Genomic DNA, 24,258 nt, shown 5'->3' on the forward strand with positions numbered 1-24,258 from the left:
CTCAGCACCTCAGTCTGCAACATTCTTCCTTCCCACTCCTACTTATTTTTTATACATGAAATCCCCATCACTCCCTTATTCTCTGACAAAGTTCGATATCTCTACCTTATTTAGCTCTTTGTCAAGTTCCTGTAAACACTTCTCATGTTTGAAATCCAACTTTTGTTTGTGTCGTTATTGAATGAATAGCTCTCTTTAATTAACTGTAAGCTCCATAAGAAAGGGAACTATATTGTTGTCATATAGAAGGGACTCAATAAATATTAAATGACTTTAACAACAAATGACTGACTGACTGACCTAGTAAATGGGAGGCATTGGAATCTGGTCAGGTATCCCCAGTACAGCTCAGAGTGAACAGGGACCCTGAGCTCTGAGAGTGTAGTGGGCCGAGGGAAGGTAATGATGCACAGAGGTCCCCCCTCATTGTAGCTGCATTCTTTTCCTTGAAAATTTCACTGAAAAGTGAAAGTCTCTCTAGTCTCTCATGGATTCGTGTGTGCTGGGAAAGGAGAAAGTAGAACACAGAAGACACATAGAGGTCAATTTCACCTTTTCGGAGGAAGGGGAGAATGGATTTGGCCAGCTCAGGAGCAAATGCTACAGCAGCTTTTTACTTAAAATAGCCAATTTAGGAATGTGTCTTCTAAGAAGGATTTTTGTCTTTGAGGAGTCTCTTCATCTTTAGGTGTTAGGTAGCTCTTTTCGCTAGTTGTAGGGTTCATTGAAATCTTTTATACAATCTAAAAGAGAGTGGCATGTTAAGAGGCAGCATTTATAAGTGGGGTTTTCTTTCTCCTGTCCTGGCCTCACTGTGCAAGTTTTCGTCTGCTGTTACAACATCAGCTGCAAAACCTTTCATTTCAGATCTCAAAAGCAAAAAACAAGAAGATGTGAAGGCAGAGTATCTTTAGGAAGAACATTTGGGACCTGAGCAGGTCTTCCAATGCCGCCTGATTTTCCTTTGTTTTCATATCATTCTGTTACCCCACCAGGAAATGTTAGTTATTTTCTTCCATTTTATTAGTTAAAATGCAGCAGCTTTAAAAAATGCCATCTCCTTTAGCTTGTTATAAATGACCCTACATCCCATACACTATGGTAAAAATAGATAAGGGGAACTGGAAGAAATATTGTGCTTCTCTCTTAACCATCAGCTCAGCTCTGCTCTGCAAGGTAGCAAATGGGAGAACTGAAGAGGTTCAAAAAGGCGACATGGTAAGTCGAGAGATGAATGGCTAGCACACAGGTGATGCCTATTATTTACAGGACTTGCGATCCCTCCCCTGGCGACATTGCTCCCAAATACAGGTGAAGGCAGTTACACTGGTTGAAGGGATGGGATGGAGAGGGGAAAGGCTGTGTGTGATTTTGAAGCAAGATCATTTTGGGTGTTTTGTTAATAACAGAAGCTTGGAACACATTCCATTTACTAAATGGGGGAATATGCCTGGGGTTCCTCTAAACACCTTCATATGTGGAAATTTGGGTGGTATTTGTGTAATTCTAAAGTCGAGTCTAAATGGCTACCGGGTCCTTTTGTTAAACAAATCCGTTTCCCTATTCTCAAAAGGAGAGAAGAACTATCATCATTCATAAAAAAGAGACATTCTTCTTGTGTGGCTTTTGGAAATGTGGGGGTAACTAGACATTGTCATCTGGAGGGCTCAAAACATTCAAGTGCAAGGCATCGGTTAACTGAACTAAGCGTGATCTTTGACTTCTGCCTTTGCCTCATATATTGAGGCTGTATGTTCATTTTTAAGCCCCCAAGTTGTCCATTTTTCAGAGCCTTAGATCCTTTTATTTCAACTGAAATTTCACTGCAAATAGATAAAGTTTCTGCTTTATACCACTGCTTTTACTGACTTAGAAGTCTATTTGTATGCATATTTAATTCTCTATCATGGGTATGTTTTTAAAGCATTCTTTGGTTTGCAAATATTAGCTTCCTTATGGAATGTAAGCGTGCCCTTTGCCTCTGGAACCAATTGATTTCATGTATCTTCCTTCTCATCTTTAAACATATTTAACCAACTTTTAGCTTTTCCAATATAAAGTAAAAATGTCTTACCACAATAACAAGATTAATAAATAAAGTAAAAAAAAAAAAGGCTACTTATGAAAATATATTTTAGAAATCTAGTTCTTTTGATTAGTAACCAGCTTTGGTACCAGGAAAACTTCAAAGTGCTCTCTAAACATTGAATTTCATCGGTGATGCTGCAAGCCTTGATTCTCATCTTTCATGCTTACCCATGCAGTGACTTCAAAAGAATAAAAAGAAAGAATGGTAATCTCTCAAAACAACCTTGTGCTAGGGCCAGTAATCTTGGCTTTAGCTATCATTCACGCACAACCAAATAACTGCTTCATTATACTATATTTTATTAAATATAATAATTAACATATTCTTACAAATGAGTAAATACTCAAACCATTCAGAAATTAAAAACCATTCAGAAATGAAATCCAAGCCCAAAGGTTTCTAGAAGAAAATGAAAAACAGTTAGCATCAAATGTCAACGTCTTCAAGAGAAAGAGAAAATTTAAACTTATCTTCTACTTACTGGAATATGTTATGCATATTTTATTGTTTTTGTCATCTTTCTTGTCATAATCCAGCCAGTGAATGTTCAAAGAACATAAAGTCCTAAAAATAAGTGAACTGAGTGTGAGTGAATTTACAAAAAGGCAACAATGTATCACCAAGAGTCTCACATGTAATCTTTGATCACAAAGAGCAATTCTCTTTCTCAGTGGTGTCCCAGCAACATGTGATTTATCAGGAAGAAAATAAAAAAGAATTTTTAAGCTTCATGACACTTGTATGTCTAATTTTCAGAGCACAAGCGACTTGAAAACCTTACGTGAATCAGCATGGCATCATCAATCAAAACTTGGGTGATCAAGACTGAAGAATTGGATTGTCTTGGTTCGGGGCAGGAAGTTGTAACAGACACTGACCTTTGAACAAGAATTAGATATGTCATCATGGACTCTGTAGTCGGTAACTAGGTAGTCATCAGAGGAAGTACTGAAAACTATACCAGAGAGAACTTTGGAAGCTCAAGGTCAGAGCTATGGGTTGTGGCGAGGTAGCCTTGAATCATAGAAGAACAAAAATTAAGATGTATTTATGAATTTTGCTGTTACATCAGAGAATGTCCTCACATTTACAGCTTCTTTTTTTAAAAAAAAAATTCTTTTCTTTATTGATTTTAGAGAAAGGAAGTAAGAAGAAGAGATAGAAACATTGATGAGAGAGAACATCGATGGGCCACCTCCTGCATGTCCCCACTGGGGATCAGGCCCACAACCTGGGCATGTGCCCTGACTGGGAATTGAACCAGCGACCTCTTGATGCATGGGTCAATGCTCAACTACTGAGCCACACCGGCCAGGTCTAACAGCTTCTTAAAGGTCTCTTACAACAAAGTATTAAATGTAATTTTATTAAATTTAATCACAAGGTGATTAAAATTTAAAAACATAATGCTTCCTATTAATTTATTCTTAGAGGTCAGTAAATTATGTTGATACTACAGGTGAGAAATTGTTTTAAAAGCTCTGTTGGCAAAAAAGTGCAAATGTTTTATAATATTATGGTAAAAAGGAAAAAAAAAATGGATGGGAGCTATTAGATATTCTCTGTGAGTATGATTCTCATTCAGACACTGGAGTCAAAAGTTATCTTCCAGATGATGGGATATTATGTAGATCAGTGCTTCTCCAACTTATCGTCTGTAGAGATTTGCTGACAGTACATGTTTGCCATCAGCCTGTTACATATAAGAGGTGAGTAAGACAGATCCATGATGACCTCTTTTTAGAAATAAACATTAAGTATAGGGATTATCAATAAGGCTAAATTAAAGTTTGGGGAAGAGGGTGTGTGTGTTTGTGTTGTGTATATGCAGATACATGTGTGTACTTGGAGAGATTGTTGTTGAAGTGCAGAATGACCCGAATGGAAAAGGTGAGCAGGAAGTAGCCCCTCAAGTAGGTAGAGGAGAACAGGTGATGAAAGAAATACTGGGTGACAGGCAAGATCGACTAAAATTGGTTATATTTGTAGAAGAAAATGGGAATCGAATGTGACTACTTAGTAAGGATAAAAACCTAGTACTCTATGTATAAAAATTCTCCCTTCTACCAATGGTAGGAAATCGATAAGTTAAAGTAATTGTTCTTAAATTTCTGAAGAAATAATCTCTCTCTCTCTCTCTATGTGTATATATATATTTAAATTTATATATTATATATATTTACACATATTAAATATATATATTAAAAAATATATATATATTAAATATATATATATATTTAAAATGATCCATTCTCTAAGAATCATCATTAATGTTCCTAGGGAGTTATTTTTAGTTTATACATTTTCCAAGTGTCTTTACAAGACACTGAGTAAATAGGGCTTATTATTTTCCTCACCGCAGCGCACATTGATATAACCATAAGATTTAGGATCCTAAACAACAACAAAATATGAGAGGTGGAATGCAGGTTTATTTTGAAATTCCATGAGTTTTTATGAATGCATTGAAAATACTGGGCAGTGAGGGAGATACTGGGGGGACATGGGGAACTGGAGACCGCCAGTCCTTTGGCACAGGTGTTATTAACTTCTTCTATCACCAACCTCCACACCGAAGAAGAAATGTTTTTAATGAAGCTGGGAGTTGGAAAGAAAGGACAAAGACATACTATCTTTGTAATGTGGAAACTGGTACATATTAGCCCATCTCTGTCACCACCTGTATCTGTATGCATATCAAAAGGGCACGAAAAAGACTCTTCTCGCATTCTGAACATCACCTCGCTCATTGTTGAGCAAGGCGACTCTCCTGAACCTTATACAGGGTAAATAACTGGGATATTTTTGTTTACGTATTTTTTTCACTATAAGTGAAAATAAGCAAAAAGACTAAATTGAACTTGAAAGAGAAGGGAAAGTCAGGTGTTGAGGCAATGAGAGGGGCTGGTCCTGGACTAGCCTTCTCCGCAGAACTCAGTCTTTGGGGTAAACGCTGCGTGTTTGTAATTGACGACTGAAAAGGAGAGAAAAAGTCAGCCACACTCGTTGGGACCCTACTTACGAAGAGGAAACAAGCCCCGATCATTGCTGCCTTGACGGTCACGTCTAAGTCCGCGGGCACGTGGATCCCGAAGTTGTCAGCGTTGGTGAAAACGTTGTTCACAAACCCGGACCAGTATTTTGAAATCTTCCCGATTGTCAGCTTTTCATTAATGGTCTTCACCTTTAAGAAGAAAACAAGAGGTTTTAGATTTGAAAGGGAAACAGACGGTTTTATCTTTCTTCATGTGTTTATTTCTCGAGAGAGAGAAATTATTGTATCCATCTTCTCTAAATGACAGCATGATGTTCTTCATTCCTTTATATAAACATGTTTGTAGATTTAACTTTCCAGTTCACTCTTCAGGAATTTTGCTTTTCTGACAGTTTTCTAATCCATCATCATTACTATTTTTTCTTTTTGGTATACAGATGGAGAATATAATTGCAACCCATAATTAAGGCCAGCTGACCACAAGGTGGCAGCAGGTACTGGTCTCAATTATGTGGTCTAACCACAAGGTCATTTCTTTACTGGAGGTGGAGATTTTAAACCTCAATTCATAATTGAAAAAAAAAGAAAAAAGATGTTAGAAAAAGATTTTAAAGACATTAGTTTCACTTCTAGGTACAATTTGTTAACTTCTACAATTTATTGCTGATGTTATTACAAACACATTTAAATAGTATTAGGCATTGCTTAATCTCATTTTTATATTATACTTAGACATTTGCTAGATAATTCCTTTGTGACTAACCATAAGTCCTATTTGTGCATTAAATGCCCTAATATACCACACAGGGATTTCCGGCTAATTTGACATAAAAATCCTATAGTTCTCCTCAGCCAGAAGGAGCTCACACTGGGACTTTATCAGCTCGTCATTTGCCTGCCTGTTTCTCCTTCAAAGGCTGAAAGTGATTCAGTATAAATTTTCACTTTCAGTATGTCAGTAGAAGATTTCGGAAAGTAGAGAAAGTTACTTAGGACATCCCTTTACCGGGAATACTAAAACTCTTACGTCTAAGTTCTTCTTGATCATATGGCATGCATATTTTATATTTTACTCTTAGGACAGCCATGCCAAGTCTTTTTAAATAGGGTGGAGTTAGGACATATCATTTCACAACACTTACATTGTACTCTATGTGAATGCTGTTCCCTGAGGCCACAAACTGAATGTCCCAGGTGATATACATGAATAAATGAATGAATGAATGAAAAATAAATATGCAATTTATATTTTTTGCAATTTTTATTAATTTATTTTTGTTACAGATGTTTCTCCCCCCCAGATACCCTCTTCCTGTCCACCCCCCCGACTCCCAGCTTTGTTGCTTATGTCCATTGGTTACGAATCCATGCATATAAGTTGTTTGATTTATCTCATCCTTCTCCTCCCATCCCTCTCCTCTGAGGTCTGTCAGTCTGAACCATACTCCTTGCCATGTCTCTGTAAACATACAATTTAAATCAGACCATTTCCTCTGCCTAAGATGTACTTCTAGGAAAAGCTGTCATGATAGTTCATATTGACACAGATTAAATATGCAACTACTTACTTTTTTTTTTTTTTTTTAATCCTCACCTGAGGACATTTTTTGTTCAGATAGAGCGGGAGGGAGAGAGAGGAAGAGAGAGAGAGAGAAACTTCGATGTGAAGGGACACATCGAGTGGCTGCCACCCGCACGACCAACCAGGGCCGGGGACAAACTGCAACCGAGGTACGTGCCCTTAGCGGGAACCGAACCTGGGTCTCTCTGTACCGCAGGCCGACGCTCCAACCGCTGAGCCAAACTGGCCAGGGCACTACTTACTGTTTTTTAACATTCAATTTACACGAACACATTTATGTGAGAGTAGATTGTTTTACAAAACAAAGTTAGCAAGTCTTACCAACGTAACTTTTAAATTAGTGGTATTTTAAAAGAACGTGCTTCTGTGTCAGAAATGCTCAACATCACTAATCATGAGAGAGATGCAAATTAAAACAACAATGAGGATCACCTCACACCTGTCAGAATGGCCGCCATCAACAAATCATCAAACAACAAGTGTTGGCGAGTGTGTGGAGAAAAGGGGACTCGAGTACACTGCTGGTGGGAATGCAGACTGGTGCAGCCACTGTGGGAAACAATATGGTGTTTCCTCAAAAAATTAAAAATTGAACTTCCATTTGACCCAGTGGTTCCACTTCTAGGAATACACCCTAAGAAGCCTGAAACACCAATCAGAAAGAATGTATGTACCCCCATGTTCATAGCAGCACCATTTACAATAGCTAAGATCTGGAAACAGCCCAAGTGTCCATCAGTAGACGAATGGATAAAAAAGTCGTGGTACTTGTACACAATGGAGTACTATGCAGCTGTAAGAAAGAAAGATCTCTTATCCTTTGAGACGACATGGAGGGACCTGGAAAGTATTATCCTAAGTGAAACAAGCCAAGCAGAAAAAGACAAATACTACATGATCTCACCTATATATGAAATATAATGAATATAACAGTCTGAGGAATAGGATAGACCCAGAAACACGGAAGTAGGGTACAGACTGACATCCCTCAGAAGAGGTGGTGGTGGAGGGTGGGAAGAGATAAACCACAGAACTTATATGCATGTACGCACAACCAATGGACATGGACAACAAAGCCGGGGACAGGGCGGGGGGTGGGGGGTGGGGAGGAGGGTGTCAATGGGGTAAAAAAGGAGAAACATCTGTAACAAAAATAAAATAAAATTAAATAAATAAATAAATAAATAAATAAATAAATAAATAAAGGAACGTGCTTCTGAGGAGAGATCTAACCTGGGTACGTTACCAGCAGGGCTACAGAAAAGAAGATGGAGTTTATGTGATTCTAAACTCTATATATTTGCTTTATACTGTGGGTGTTAGACTTCCACATACATCAGAGTTTTGTAATATGTTTTAAAAATTCCTTAGTGTTTCTAAAATTATGAGCTACTATAGGGATATATCATTTTTTATTACATTATTTTACATATACATTATTTTCTAAATTTATTCTGGAGTTATTTCATGATTTGAACATTTAAAAGAATTGAATTATGTTGCAAAAAATCAGGACCTAAGTGAAAACTTTCTTTATTTTGTCAATCATACCTCAAAATCCACATCGCCAAAACAGCCACATGTTGCGCAAGGACCAACAATTTTCAAAATATCTTCTCTGTCTGCATTTTGGATTGTGAATTTAGGTAGAAAGGGGTCCCACTTCTGTGCAACATAACCAACTATAGTACCAGGAGGGGCTTGGATTTCTAACTGTAAGAAGAGATAATAATAAAATAAGATTTTCTAAGGTTATTGTATTTTAATTTTATTATAATGTAAATTTACTTCTAAACAATATACTTTTATGAAGTTATTTTCATATTCTACAAAACATTAAAAAAAATTTTTAAATCCTCACCGAAAGATATTTCTCCATTGACTTTTAAATAGAGTGGAAGGGAGGGAGGGAGGGAAGGAGAGAGAGAGAGAGAGAGAAACATTGATGTGAGAGAGACACAATGACTGGCTGCTTCACAGACGATCCCAACAGGGGCCAGTGATCAAACCTGCAACCAAGGTATGTGCCCTTGACCAGGAACTGAGACTGTGACCCTTTGGTCCAGGGGGCTGACGTTCTAACAGCTGAGCCAAACCAGCCAGGGCTACAAATCATTTTAAATAATCCGCTTCTAAGAAAGCAAACCAGTGTTATTTTCATATTTTATAGAAACCAAAAAAGTTATCGTACAGAATATGTTTGGGACTATGCACTAAAAGTCTATGTCTTTGATGTTACTTTCCCAAAGAGAACATATCCCAGAACTCTGTTTTGACTCTGGGATACTGGCTTCTTTGACATTTTTGTTCCAACTACAACAGTTGGTCGTGCATGGTAAACTGTTTCTCATGAGGAACCAAATCTGAACTCCCTTTCAGTTGATGCTATAGCACACATCTATTTTTAATCCTCTTATCAATTATTAGTATTCATAATTTTTTTTCTCTTCAGATTGTCAACTTCCAGCTACTTGGGTCTCTATGAAAAGGAAATGCTTCTGCAGAGTTCAGTTATTATTCACCAATATGATCACTGTTTAATTTCTCCTGAAATGGTAAAGACTAGCAATTATTGCTTTTCAAACTTTACTTTAGTATTTTACCCTTAATTCTGTTTTCTTTATTTCCCATCATAATGTAGTTCAGTAGGTTTATGTGGCCAAATCAAATCCTTTGTAAAATAAGCTGGAAGTAGGAGCAAATAATGAAAATTGTTTGCTTTTAAATCCAGCATCAGATTTCATTTTGCCTTTTCTTATTTATTAAGTTCATAGTCATAGTCTTACATATATGTCTATAGTGTTTTTGCATAGAGTTAGATGATTTTGGCATAACTGCTTAGAATTGCATAGAATTGTTCTGGGATCACTTTTTAAGTTATTGGTTTGATTATGACCAAAATTTTAAAATTATTAATGGGTGTCAAGATACATCTTATGTTTGCCCTGGCCACTTTGGCTCGATGGGTAGAGCATTGGCCCACGGACCAAAGGGTTGTGGGTTCAATTCTGGTCAAAGGCAAATACCTCGGCAAGTGCCTTGGTCCCCAGCCCTGGTAGGAGTCGTGTGGGAGGCAACTGATTGATATGTTTCTCTCACATTGATGTTTCTCTCTTTATCTCTCTCTCTCCCTCACTATCTCCCTCTCACTCTATCTAAAGATAAATGGGAAAATATCCTCAGTTGAGGATTAAAAAAAAAAGATACATCCTATGTTTAATTTATGTGATACTAACTATGTAAAAATAAAACATCTATATCAGAAATATTAAAATGGGCATATATTGTGATTATACTGACTATACCATGTTGAGGCATATTAGATCTCAGATACCCTCAGTAGGAGGATGGAAATTCTTGGGCTCCATGTATGAGTACCTTAGCTACCTTATCACTTAACCAGGTGATTAGCTATAAATAGTTAAAGACTTAGAGAAAAAAATCCCTAATTATCCTCCTTTCGTTGATATTTACTTCCATTGTGCTAAGTCAAGTACATAAACACAGGTCCTTCATAGAGATGCTTAGGCTTGAATAAAGACACCTGGATCAAGTCCCATTTATGATACTTTCTAGATATGTGATCATGGGGGTCACCTCCCCTTTCTAAGCACTAGTTTCCTCAACTGCAAAATGTGGAGAGTAAAACCTATTCTTTCCAGCACATGGAGAGGTAATGGTATGGAAGATCTCAAAGTCAGTAAATGTTCTTTGCTACCTGCATTAAGTAAATGAAAGTTATTATTACAGGTTCATAAAATAGCAATGGAATCTATTATATATTAAAATACAATCACTGAATAATTTCCTCTAGAACAATAACGTAGTCTTTTCCAAACCTGATGTTTGTCACACATGAGTGAATGCCATGGGACATTCTGTACTAAATAATATTACTTAACCAAGAGAGAACACCTCAGTAGAGTTCAGTGTCACTTAGCATTTCCCGAACTTTGCTACAGTTGGAGAAGACAAAGGGACAAAGGGTAAATTTGCTTAATGGTGGAACTCGTAGATATTACAATTACATGCTAATAACACATTTCAGGAAGATATGTCTCATTTACATGATGCATGAGCTGTCTTTACCAATTAACATCACAGAAGCCACTATCATTTTTGGTTGGAAAGGAAAAAAAAATAGTGAATTATCAAATCTTCAAGCTGTTCTGATTCTAAAAGAGTGATGTATTAATTCAAACAATGGAAAGGTTAATTGCCCCATAGTTCCACATGAATGCCATTTATTAAAGAAATAATTGCTAATCTTTCCAGAGGTAGGGAAGAAAGCACACCAGAGCCAGCCACTGACCTCTTGTAGGTAGCAAGGGCACCAGCAGCTGTTACACCTCAAGGGCCTGTTGACTGTGATCACCTCTCTGCCGGAGTTATCCGTGACCCTCAGGGTGCAAGACCGCAGGGTGGAACAGAAAGTACGATTGAAGCACACACTTTCTTCCACGGCAAAGTATATTCTTTGTCCCAAGCTGTTTTTAATTTCATATTTGTTCGAAGTTTCAGTGCCAAGTATCACTGATGGAGCAAAAAGGAAAATTCATCAAAATGATGTTGTGCTTATTATCATGCCTTTAAATAAGTTAAAGGGGCCCTGGCCAGTGTGGCTCAGTGGTTGAGCATCGATCCATGCACCAAAAGGTCATCGGTTCGATACGTGGTCAGGGCACATGCCCAGGTTGTGGGCCCCATCCCCAGTGGGGGGCATCCAGGAGGCAGCCAATCGATGTTCTCTCTCATCAATATTTCTATTTCTCCCTCTCCCTTCTTCTCTCTAATATTAATAAAGAAAAACAATAAGTAAAAGGGGTAGTATTATTGGGAAAAAAAAAAACAAGCATAGCCCAGCTGGTGTGTGTCAGTGGTTGAGTGATGACCTATGCACCAAGAGGTCACTGGTTCGATTCCCCATCAGGGCACATGCCCGGGTTGTGGGCTCAGTCCCCAGTAGGTAGCATGCAGGAGGTGGCCAACTAATGTTCTCTTTCATTGATGTTTCTTTCTCTTTCTCCCTCTCCCTTCCTTTCTCTCTAAAATCAATAAAAACATTTTTAAAAAAAAACCCATAGTGACAGATTATTTATAAGAACATGGTATCTTCTTCACACACATCTATTTCCATGCTTTAAAATTTGAGGACTTCTCCATGGAAATCAAAGTAAACTCTGAGAACAATCTGTCTGATTAATAAATTTTGATTCTACCCCAGCAAGTGTGGCTCAGTGGATTGAGCGTCGTCCCATGGACTGATTCCTGGCCTGGTCCCAGTTTGATTCTGGGTCAGGGCACATGCCCAGGTTCAGGGCTTGATCCCCAGTAGGGGGCATGCAAGAGGCAGCTGAGTGATGTTTCTCTCTCACATTGATGTTTCTATCTCTCTCTCCCGTCCTCTCTCTCTCTAAAAAATCAATAAAAACATATTTTTAAAAAATACATTTTTATTTTAGATACATGATCTACTTGGAAACATGCAATATCACTTTTCAACTAAGAAAGCAATGCTGTAAAGAATAATCTAATACTGCACTCAAATAATAATTCTGTCATTGATATAAAATGTATCTGGACAACTCATATGATAGCAAGAATTTTGTCTAAAATATCTATCTGACAATATATTTACAGCTGCATGCTATTCTGCTATCTATTTCAATTTTGGCATATTTTAGAAATAATATAGTATTTTAAGAACAAAAAATACTCAAATAATTTGTATTCTGTTAGTCATACTTGTAAATTTGTTTATTGTTAAATATTTTGCACATTTGATGAATCACTGATGAAATAATAAAGCAGTGGAATTTTGTTTTGATGATTTTTTTAAAAATTCAGTCTCAAACTTGATTTCCCTTTCTGGAATTATTAATAAAAATTTAAAATATTAGAAACCATAAAAATTATCACTTTTTTATTATTTTAAAATAAAAAATAATGTTAGATTTCTAATGGCCATATTACCAAAGACTTGGAGAGTTTTATGCTTTTACGTTTATTTATGTCAGCCTAATAATTTACTTTCAATGTTTATTTTAAAAAATAAAACAAAACAGCACTACTTTTGACCTAAAGGTATTCTAAACATTTAACTTAACTTTCTATAAAATATTTGGATGTATAGAAACTTCTGAAACCTAATATATTTTCGACAATTTTAACAAGTAGAGAATATACTTACTTCCGAGAAGCTCCACCTGCTGGTGTATAATTATCAGGTCTAACTGTTTAGGACGACATAAAAGAGATAAAAAATATCACATCACAACACTTTGAAAACTTTTGGAGATATTATTAACCTATTTACTAGACTAGATGAAATTAGGTGATTTTCATGTTCCCTATTATCAAAACAGCTAATACAGCTCACATTTTATAATAAAAAGGAAAGTACAATACTTTTTTATTCAAGTGAAAATAAAGTTACAGGGACCTTGAGAATTCCAAGGCCAAATTGCCCAGATGATAGACAGGAACTGTGGTGAACTCACTATGCTCTCTTTTTGTGATAATGGGATAAAGAGTAGCTGTTGGAAACGATATTTTGAGAACATTTTAAAACAATCTCTGAATAATAATGCCCACAATGTTTCAAAGGTCATCTCCCTTTTTAGAAAATAAGGAAATGAAATAAACAATGAGGATCTGAATGTCGGGCCCGTCCTCCCAACTCCATCTAACTTGCCCACACAGTCACGCATAGCTCAGTGAGGACCCTCTTTGTCACAGCATGAAGAGCTTACTCGGGGCAATTTTATCATTCACACCTTCCTTTGGACTAGACAAAAACAGAAATCCTGCCGATGTTGACAAAATACCAGTTTCACCAGAATAAGAGTTAGGTCACTAAAGTCATGAATTTGCCTTATGTAATTAGAAAGGAAGTCAATTTACAGGGCTGAACTACCCACACAATTGAGAAAGAACTATATTAAAGAGTCAATGATGCAAACTGTTTTTAAAAATATGTTTTTAGAATGAATGAATTTCATTTGGATATATTTCAAATCTGACATTTAGTACTTGAGGTCATGAACGTTGAATATAATGCTGATCATTTATCTTTTCTAGTAATTAATTTTTTATTTTGCCTTTAAATTTACTTAATTCTCCTCCCACTTTCGTAAACTCATACATAACTGTTAAACTGAAGTAGTCATGACTGATATTTGGCATTGAGTGGGCATCACAAACTCAGAAAATTGGAAATTATGTTATTTCCTTCATTCTCCTTGTAAATACTGAGGTGGAGTTAAACTAATATTTCTTTAATTCAAATCTTGTTATTGTTAAAAGTGTGCAAATAGCCTCTTAAGATTTACAAAAAATCAGAAATATATGCACCCCTATGTTCATAGCAGTGCTATTTACAATAGCTAAGATCTGGAAATAGTCCAAGTGCCCATCAGTAGATGAGTGAATAAAAATCTATGGTATATTTACCCAATGAAGTACTATACACCTGTAAGAAAGAAGGATGGAGACAGCATAGAGGGGCCTGGAGAGTATTTTGCTAAGTAATATAAGCCAGTCAAAAAAAGACAAGTATCATGATCTTACTTATATGTGGAAACTAATGAACAAAATATACTGATGAACAAAATAGATCCAGAGACAAGGAAGCATAGAACAGATTGATGAACCTCAGAAGAAAGGGAGCATTGGGAAGAGATTAACCAAAGAACTTATATGCATATATGCATAACCAATGGATACAGATAACAGTGCAGCGAAGGCTGTCTGGAGGTGGGGGTGGGGCAGGTATGAGGTGAAAAGGTCAAAGGGGAAAAATAGGGGGCATTTGTAAAACTTTAAACAATAAAGATAGATTAAGAAAATATTTACAAAAAATATTTTCCGAAATATAACATGATTTAAGATATTCTCATACCTACGTTTACAATTATGGTAATAAAAAATTAGAACCAACCAAATGTGAGAAGATATTTGCAAATTACAGTTCCAACAAGGGGTTAATATCCAAAATATATCAAGAACTCATACACCTCAACAATAAAAAAACAAACAATCCAATTGAAAAATAGGCAGAACATTTAACCAAGTGATCCCACTTCTAGGGATATATCCTAAGAACCCTGGAACACTAGTCAGAAAGAATGTATGTACCCCTGTATTCATAGCAGCACTATACAATAGCTATGATCTGGAAATAACCCCAAGTGCCCATCAGTAGATGAGTGAATTAAAAAACTGTAGTACATTTACACAGTGGAATACGATGCAGCTGTCAAAAAGAAGGATCTCTTATCTTTTGATACAGCATGGAGGGACCTGGAGAGAATTATGCTAAGCGAAACAAGCCAGTCAGAGAAAGACAAGTATTACATGATCTCACTTATATATGGAATCTAATGAACCATAAACTGATGTACAAAATAGATCCAGAAAGATGAAAGCATGGATCAGACTGATGATTCTCAGAGGGAAGATGGGGTGGGGAGTGAGAAGAGATTAACCAAAGAACTGATATGCATAAATGCATAACCCATGTACACAGACATCAGTGCAATGAAGGCATAGGGGGCAGGAACTCAGAGATAGATACCAATATGTTTTACATGTGAGGAAACAATCCCAGACAGAGTAAGGAGTTTGCTTAAGAACCGCAGTTGGCTGGGACTTGAGTCCAGGCTGTGCTGTAGCCAATTTTGACATACCTTCCACGATGGTGCCCTGGCAACACTAAAGCAGTCTTAGAAACTGGGAGCAACCACTCTTAAGTATACTATGGAACTTCTCAATACCTATCACCCCTATTTTCTCTACTCGTATATTCATCCCATCTTCTGGAATAGCATCTGGTTTGATTTGATCTGCCTCTGTGAGAAAACCTCCTACATTTGAGAGTCTCCCTTTTGGTTGTTTTTATAGTTTCCTTTTAGTCCTTGGCCACTTATCAACCATGGTCCAAATGGGCTCTTTCCATCCTTTGATGAGCTCGGAACTGGAAAGTTTAAACTTTAAATTCCATCAAATCATCTATTCAGGTGTCAGGGCGAATAAACCACTTCTGAGATGTGAAAGCTATAGCACGGATGTCTAATGACAGCCTTGGATATATAGCTTAATAATACATTCTTCTCTGCAACGTATCAGGTTTCAGGTCTCAGTCATTGCACTTAATATATGTACAGTTGATTTTGAACAACCTGAGTTTGAATTGCATGGGTCCACTTATCTGAAGATCTTTTTTCAATAAATACTGTTAATATACTTTCTCTTCCTTATGATTTTTTAAATAGCATTTCTTTTTCTCTAGCTCACTTTATTGTAAAAATACAGTTTATAGTACATATAAAACACAATCTTTGTTAATTTGCTGTGTTTTTAGTAAGGCTATTAGTTAAGTTTTGAGAAACTCAAAAGTTATGTGTGGATTTTTGACTATGCATGGGGTCAGTGTCCCTAACCTATGAGTTGTTCAAGGGTCAACTGCACTTCAAAATAAACTGAATCTTTACACATATTTTGTAGACTATAGCTCACTACTTTTACCTACAAGAACTAAATTATAATAATTATCCTTTGACACTTATAGAATAAAATGTCTTTGACTATTATGAACTTCTTAATCTAATCTGGAAAGAGAAGCTATTAGTTCTATTCTTAGGTTTAACCTACATGAAAAAAACATACATATACACACACCTGGGAATTTATTTACAAATTGTAAATAAAAACAAAATTTTACTAGTGATTGGGTAGACTTGATTGAAAGAAAATAAATTATTTTAAAAAATTTTGCTTTGATTTTTTTCTTAATTTAGAAAATTTTGTATTTTTGGTATATTTTTCTATTTATTTATTGAATAATGTACTATTTCCAAAAGGTCATAATTTTACTTAATTCTTATGGTTTTTAGAGAAAAGTTAATGTATAAAAAAATTCATTCTATATATGTCTTTTACAAACATGTGGTATAAAGCTTTTAAAATGGTCATTCATCCTGTTATATGTTATATGTATACTGCTTTAAAACAAATGTATTCTTTTAGTATAAAGTGAATAAATTACCTTTACCTTTGCAGTAAAATATTCACCAATTTGCTGTACCATTTTTGTGTCCTGTAAAATATTACCAAAGGTTTAGTCTTGGAAAATTGATTTCGTTTTAGAACTGAAGCCAATGAGTTTATACCTCTATTTATTAAATGTGAAGAAAAAATGTATTCATGTCAAGCATCTGGCTCTGGGTGTGTCATCATTCATGGATGGAAGAAGAATATGTGATGACCATATGTGATCATCAAACCTCAGCCCTCTGGCACTGGTATATCACTCTTATCCTTGGCAAAACCTTGTCTGACAATGTTCCCAAACAGCTTGCAGCAGTTAATCAACTCTAGTCAGCTATTACAGCTGATCCTTTCTGCAGATGGAAGATGGTGGGTTCGCTTTCCCAGCTCTTTTACATATCTCCCTGAGCTCCCCAGTCTCCAAAGTACATTTGTCTGCCAGTGGGTTTCTGGAGAAAGCATCTGCAATTATAAACATTTTCCCAGCAACATATGCTGTGTGCAGCTTAAACCCTATCAGGCAGAACAGAAATCTCTTGTACCTTAAGGGAATTAACACAGAGATTTGATTTTGATAAAGGAGATAGACTTTATAGTTTGAAAGAATGCCAAACAAGCTGAAAATTGCAGCAGAAGTGCTGACATCTCAATATTAGTGTATTTCTAATCTTTGGTAGGATATAATACCAAAGCAACAATGTATAAAAATATAATCGCTATTCATGTGTCACAAAGCTCAGATGATATTTCTTGATTGAATTATTCTAAAGCTTGAATCACTGCTTCCCCTCCAACCTCCAATGATGACTAGTGACTATATTTAATAATAATATGATTTTTCAGGCAAATTGGCCTGGTGATGCAGCAATGTCAAAGACAATGTTATCAACTTGGTGTTTGCTTTCCCTTGGATTTCTATCCACCTGTCAATTCATTGCAGAAACCTCTCATGGAGTGTAACAACCTTTTCCTCTTCTGTGTACCTGTACACGTAACAGTCGTGAGCTTATCTGGCTTTGGTCCACAGCCTGGCACTTTTTATCAACATTTTTTGTCTTACCAATTAAGTTACAGAATGTTTGGGTAAAAGGGCTAGGTTTTATGCTTTTTATATGCATTGCGTTTAGCAAGTACTTAATAAATATTCTTTAATGAAATAGCTGTAGGTGTCTAGACATACGTATTAGACAGTTCTTTGAGGATAAATTTGCTGACACCTTGAGCAATAAGCAGGAGGACAAATGTGCTAAATAGCTCAATCAAAAATGGTCAGCCTTGTTATTTTGCAAATAAATGAGGAAACTAGAAGTGGTAATAAATGTAAACATAAATGTCTTCCCTCAGAATAGAAATGCATAAAAAAAATTTTAAAAGTAAGTTTATGGTTTATAATCCAACTCTCACTTCAGTAAGTTATTTGTCGAAGTTCTGCAGCCTTGGCTGAAAAGCAAGAAACCATGTTTGCATTTATTTTAAGGGAAAACGTGTATAGAAATAGTGAGTTGAGAACACCTGGCTTAAGTGTTCTAGCCCAGGAGGGAGGCTGCCTGGCGGAGAGTGACCGGGTTGCTGCGCTCGGGTCTCTGGGCTGGAAGGCAGGACGCGGAGGCTGTGGTCTGGGTCTGAGGCTCCAGGAAGAAAACCAGGCGGACCTCTCCTTCGTTGGTTCTGTGCATCTGCAAGAGAATAAACATCCCAGATTATATCTAAATCCAGGCCATTGGTTTAGTTTTTCTTATATTTGTGACTCTTTTTTTCTTTATTGATTTTTCTAGGGAGAGAGGAAGGGAGAGGGAGAGATGGAAACATTGATGAGAAAGAACATTGATTGGCTGCCTCCTGCATGACCCTCACTGGGGATCCGGCCCACAACCTGGCCCGGAATCGAACTGGCGGCCTCTTGGTGCAGGGCCGACGCTCAACCCTGAGCCACATTGGCCGGGTTATTTGTTACTTCTTTTTTTTTTTTTTATCCTCACCCGATCCATTTTTTGTACAGATAGAGTGGGAGGGAGAGAGAGGAAGGAGAGAGAGAAACATCGACGTGAAGGGACACATAGAGTGGCTGCCACCCGCACGACCAACCAGGGCCGGGGACAAACTGCAACCGAAGTACGTGCCCTTAGCGGGAACCGAACCCGGGTCTCTCCGGACCGCAGGCCGACGCTCTAACCACTGAGCCAAACTGGCCAGGGCTATTTGTTACTTCTTAATTCAGTGGGTAGATTCTCTCCTACTGCCCTTTACTTCATTTCCTCCTAGTTACTGTCACCACCACTTGACCCTGAAACCAGAGAAAATGAATGTAGAAGATTGGTAGTAGTCGTTGTGAGAAAAAGCTGGATAATTTGGGCAAAGTACATGAGTTTAGAAAATATATTTTTTGAAGACTGAAAAACCTCTGTCAAAAGAGCTAAAAAAAGTATAAACTAAGAAAGGAAAAGAAATGGTAAAAGGGACTAAATATTTCCTACTCATGAAAGGATAACCTCAGACACAGGTCCTGAATCATAATTATGATTTTCAAGGCATCTTCTCCCTTCCCCGCATATTACGAGGGTGCCTCATAATTCCCAAGAATACTTTGTGTCCTCATCACTCACACTGTGACGACCAGTGGTTGGTATTCTTTAGCCTGCACCAGAACCACCTGGAGCGCCCGTTAAAACAAGATTTCTGGGCCCCACTCTAGAGTTTCGGGTTTAGTAGTTGGGGTGGGGGGTGGCGCTTGGAAATTTCCATTTCTAATAAGTTCCCAGGTAAGATAATGATGCTGGTCTGATTATATACTTTGAGAACTAATGGTTTAATTATACATACTATGAGAATACCCATAACTAATTTATGAGCTTCTTAAGGGCAATATTATATCTAATTAAACTTAGGTTTCTCAATATTTTATATAAAAGCATTAATAATTTAAAAAATTATTGATTTAGAGAGAGAGAGAGATCAATTTGTTGTTTCACCTATTGATGCATTTAATTAATTTGTATGTGTGCTGACCAGGGGTCAACTCTGCAACTTTGGTTTATCAGGAAGATGCTCCAACCAACTGCACTACGCAGCCAGGGCTAACATGTTTTTGGACAATATGAATCACTTTGTAGCTAACTCAATATTACAAAAGAAAAATAATTACAAATTTCCATAATGTTTGGCTTCTTTAAAAAAAAGATCACTTTTTTTTTATTATTGTTATTATTATTGCTAGGTAAGAGTATTTTTATATCAATGATCTCTTAGACTGAAATTTGGAGATTTGCTATTTACTCTAAATTAGTCTGGAGCCTGTGTAAAATTATGTATAAGCCTTAGTAAGTAGTGCATGCAAAAGTATTCTTTGTTAAATAATACTCTTTCTACTATTATTTTTTTCTTTTTTTTACATGACTGCCATTTGGATACCTCCCTCAATAGATACCATTTTCTTCCCCAAAAAAACTATCAGTGTTTTTACTTCTCATTTTATTAATCCATTAATTAGCAAGCTCTCACATGAGCATTTATTTAACCAACACTATGAAGTTTTAGAATCAGTGTACGTGTCTAGTAAGATTCGTGACAGGTCCTTTCAAATATTAGAAGAGCCATTATATAGACAAATAATTCCGACTCTTCTGAAGACAGCTGAATGGGAAGGACAAAAAAAATGGTAATAATTTGTTACAACTGTACAAAGATTTGAACAAGTATTCTTGTATACACACTAAAGCGAGAGTGACATCTGTGTAATTCATAATAAATTAGAATGGTCTCTTCGGCACTGACACGCTCAAAGCTGGGGATGTGTGTGGGAGAGTATTTTTCTGAAACTTTTTAAATCTCTAAAACATAAAGTTGGAAAAGGACCGAGTTGTCTTTGCAGATACTGAGTTCCTCATTAGGAGAATTCAAGTATAGCCAGGATGAGCACTTAGGGATTTTTTTTTAAAGGTGAGGAAACATAGGCATAAAAGGAATGGTCCTTTGGACACGGAGATAAACTGTTTCTAGTCAATGGTGCGTCATTACAGCTGTGTGTAGATATGGTGTTAATGAGGAACAATAGCAGATGACTCCTTTATTTATTTATTTAATCTTAAAATAGCAGGGATAGACAAAAACAGATGGCCATTTGCACTGCTCTGTGGCATTTCGAATTTGGACAAGCTTCAAGCTTAAGACCGTATGGAGACAAACTTTTCATTTGGCCCTAGTAAAACAGACCCATACCCATAACATAGCAGTTTGCTTCCCACCAGGACCCCATCCTGAACTCTCAGATCTGGGCAGAGGACAGAGGTTTTAGAACCAAGTCCCCTTGCTCTTGAGAAGGAGGCTGCATGGGACCCCAAAAGGCAACCTGAGAGGAAGACTGTGTAGCACCGGGTCGGATTTGGGAGGGAGCTAATGGCCAGTATAGCAATAACAACAGGAGAATAACAGGCAACAGATATCTTTTCTTCAGCATTAGTGCCCCAAATACCGTTGTCATTGACTTTCAGAGAAACATACAGGCAAAATCGTAATCTAGGGAAAACTAGTTCATGAAGATAAAATTCAGAATAGTGCTTCTTTTTGGAAGTAGAGGCACATGGCTATTGACTGGAAAGCGAATTCTGTGAGGTGCCAGAAACATTCTCTATCTCGATCTTGGTGGTAGTTGCACAAATGCACCTTTATTTAAAAATCGTAGAGCTTAAGTTGGGTGCCCATCAGGCACTGTGTCCTTCAATTAAAAAATCACATGTATAGGAATCGATTTCCAATAATAGCTGGTAGAAGATGATTAGATTCTCTCTCATTGGCAATTTTACTGTAAAAAAGATTAGCAAATTACTCTGATTGTATCACGTAACCTATGTCTGCTGTAACAAAACGCAGTATGTTACTGAGTGTCTGGCCAGTGGCTCTATATTCCTGACCAGGTCTTTAAAGGTTCTTAGACCTCACAGCAGGTCCAGAGGAATGCATACACTTGGGGCCCAGAGCAGATCATGTCCAAAGTACTGATGAGTAGCTTCGTAGGCAGAGACTTGGGATCTCCATTCTGAAGTCACTCGCCTCCTCTTCTGAAATGTCAGTTCACATTGGAGCAGCCTTTAGAGAGAACTCTGTTCAGGTTTGATTATCCTGGAAAATGTGTTTTTCTCAAACTTAAAAACAAAGTTTGGTACCAACCTGTTCTTAAATTGTGTTTATTTACTCTAACAGGTGACTGCAGGCCATACAAGTATGTATGTGGTGTGTGTGTGTGTGTGTGAATATATATATATATATATATATATATGTATATTTTGGTACATACCCCTAGTGGGAACTGAACCTGGGACCCTCTGGTCTGCAGGCCATCACTCCAACCGCTGAGCCAAACCGGCCAGGGCTATACAAACATTTTTTTACGGTGCTAATGACGTCTACTATTCAGACTGCTCTTTGGTTTAGTGATGCCAATTGAACTGCCTACAAAATGTGTGAAATGTCTAATCAGCCTCTGTTCCCTGGGGAAATGATTGTTGCCGATATATTTTCACAGGCCAGAGAACATTCATGATGTTACAAATAATATCTTTAAATATATCTGAAGAAAACTGTCCATAAAAATGTTTAAGTAAATAATGATGATAATTCAACTTGCCACCTCAAACATGATTTCTAATTCAAAAGGATGCTTCATTTTTCCTTTTAAGTAGTCTACGGCCTCTAACAGATGTTTTACCCACTTCATGTGTTATTTTGAGTAGGTTGCAGGAGTGTTAGCTTTTCTCCAGAAGTTTTGCCTCTAAGTTTAGTGTTGAATATTCATCCTTAATGAACATCACTGCTTTCTTGGTCGGTCCCTCATATTTTGATCAGAGTATTGCTTTCTAGTCACAGTTTCTTCAAAGACTCAGACCACCAGATAAAGAAGAAACTCCTTTGAATTTCCATCTGGCTTTGAATTTCTATCTACTGTTTTAAAAATGTATAACTAGCTTATAAATATTTCAAGTACTCTGCAACTCTTTACCTTACAGGCTATAGTTGTTCTCAAACTCTTATTTTATAAAGCGATGAAGTGTTTTGAACTAAGTCTCAGTGTTAGTCTTAAATGAAAGAAAAGACTCGTCAATATTTTTTTTGTATGTCTTCAGTATAAACATGAAGCACATATTAAAAGAAATGATTTTGATGTTTCATGTCTATAATTTACAATTTATTTGAGCTTTTCCAATGATACTCAGGGACTGGTATACATTAAATGTTGATGAAAAATAAAAGGGTACCTTACTTATTCCATGTTAAATAACATCCAAAGTGTATTTTGATAAAAGAAGCAAAGACATATACACATTTCTTTGAATAACTCATTAATTTAATTTAGGACATTTTAAATTGGTGGACTCTATTATCCTATTTGTAATTAGGTTAGGTTTCCACTAATTACTAATCATAATTCTTTATGATAAAACTTTTTATTATAGCTTAGCATTTAATAGATTTTTCTAATAATGGAATGGAAACACATTTCAATTTCATTTTTATATAATTTCACAAGTGTTTTTAGTAGGGTTGCAATCCATTACCTTAAAACACAACCACATCTCATCTTTTTGAGAAGTTCTTTGTAGTAAGAAAAGTTAAACAACGCTAATGATATTTATATAATTTCAGGGATTTGAGGACAAACTTAACAGCTCCCCCTCCAGTGCCTAATCAATCTGCTTGCTTAAATTAGTTATGTTTTGCTTATATATGTAACTTACTGTTGAAGAAAATTTGAAAGAGGTTTGCTTCATAGTTTAGCAATATTTATTTCTTGTCCATTAAAATTTTAAGATTTACCAATAACACATGTTGAATTCATTATAATAAATGACAGCACCATGTGCTTTACACAAGAAATGGAAAATTTAAGAATTCTGAACTGTACCTCAACACTTGTTCACCTTTGTGTGAAAAGTTTTCTTCAAATCCCTTTAAACTTGGAAGATCAATCTGTCCTTGTGCCTGGCGTTAAACATTCCCATTCTAAATTTTGCTAGGAAGCTTTTCTTATCAATTCCCTACGCTTACATTTATGATAAACAAGACACCGTTTAGAGCTTAAGTTTCACATTCTACCGAATAGAGAGTTTTTAAAAATTTAATTCACCATGCTCCTTCGAGTTAACACGTAAAAACGTTTAAAAGAGGCAAATGGCAGGTTTTAAAGTATCAATCTCTAGCTTTTTAGTCAAAATATAAAGAAAAAGTTATTAGCCGGCTCCATTACTCTTACCTTTGGAGGCCATGAAGATTTCTGAGTCACTTCAAAGACAGCCTGGTTGAAAGAAAAGGCTTCTCTTGTTGCAGCAAAGAGAGAAACACAGCATGAAGAAAAGTTCAGAAGGTGTCTGTCTGCTTCATGTCAGCTTACAAATAACAGAGGAAGGGAGCGCCTTGCTCAGTTTCCAGAGAGCTGGATTTCGTCACTTTGAACAGGGGAAGACGAAGCTACCACGAAAGGTAAACACTACTCAGAAACCATCATATCACTTAGTGGCTGAAGGAACAATTTAAAAATATATAAAAACCAGAAAG

General features: G+C 36.5%; 1 protein-coding gene across 1 annotated transcript; it reads right to left on the reverse strand.

Annotated features, from left to right (window-relative positions):
• Positions 1-2,614: 2,614 nt before the first annotated feature.
• PLSCR5 (phospholipid scramblase family member 5) lies at positions 2,615-23,969 on the reverse strand. The gene is made up of 7 exons (XM_036243679.1): positions 23,957-23,969; positions 18,226-18,389; positions 12,857-12,899; positions 10,979-11,199; positions 8,218-8,379; positions 5,112-5,273; positions 2,615-2,653 (listed from the first exon to the last, which is right to left on the reverse strand). The coding sequence occupies exons 1-7, from the start codon at positions 23,967-23,969 to the stop codon at positions 2,615-2,617; spliced, it is 804 nt and encodes a 267-aa protein (XP_036099572.1).
• Positions 23,970-24,258: the final 289 nt, after the last annotated feature.

The sequence above is a fragment of the Molossus molossus genome, unplaced genomic scaffold (genome assembly GCF_014108415.1).
Source record: "Molossus molossus isolate mMolMol1 unplaced genomic scaffold, mMolMol1.p scaffold_m16_p_5, whole genome shotgun sequence".
NCBI lineage: Eukaryota > Metazoa > Chordata > Mammalia > Chiroptera > Molossidae > Molossus > Molossus molossus.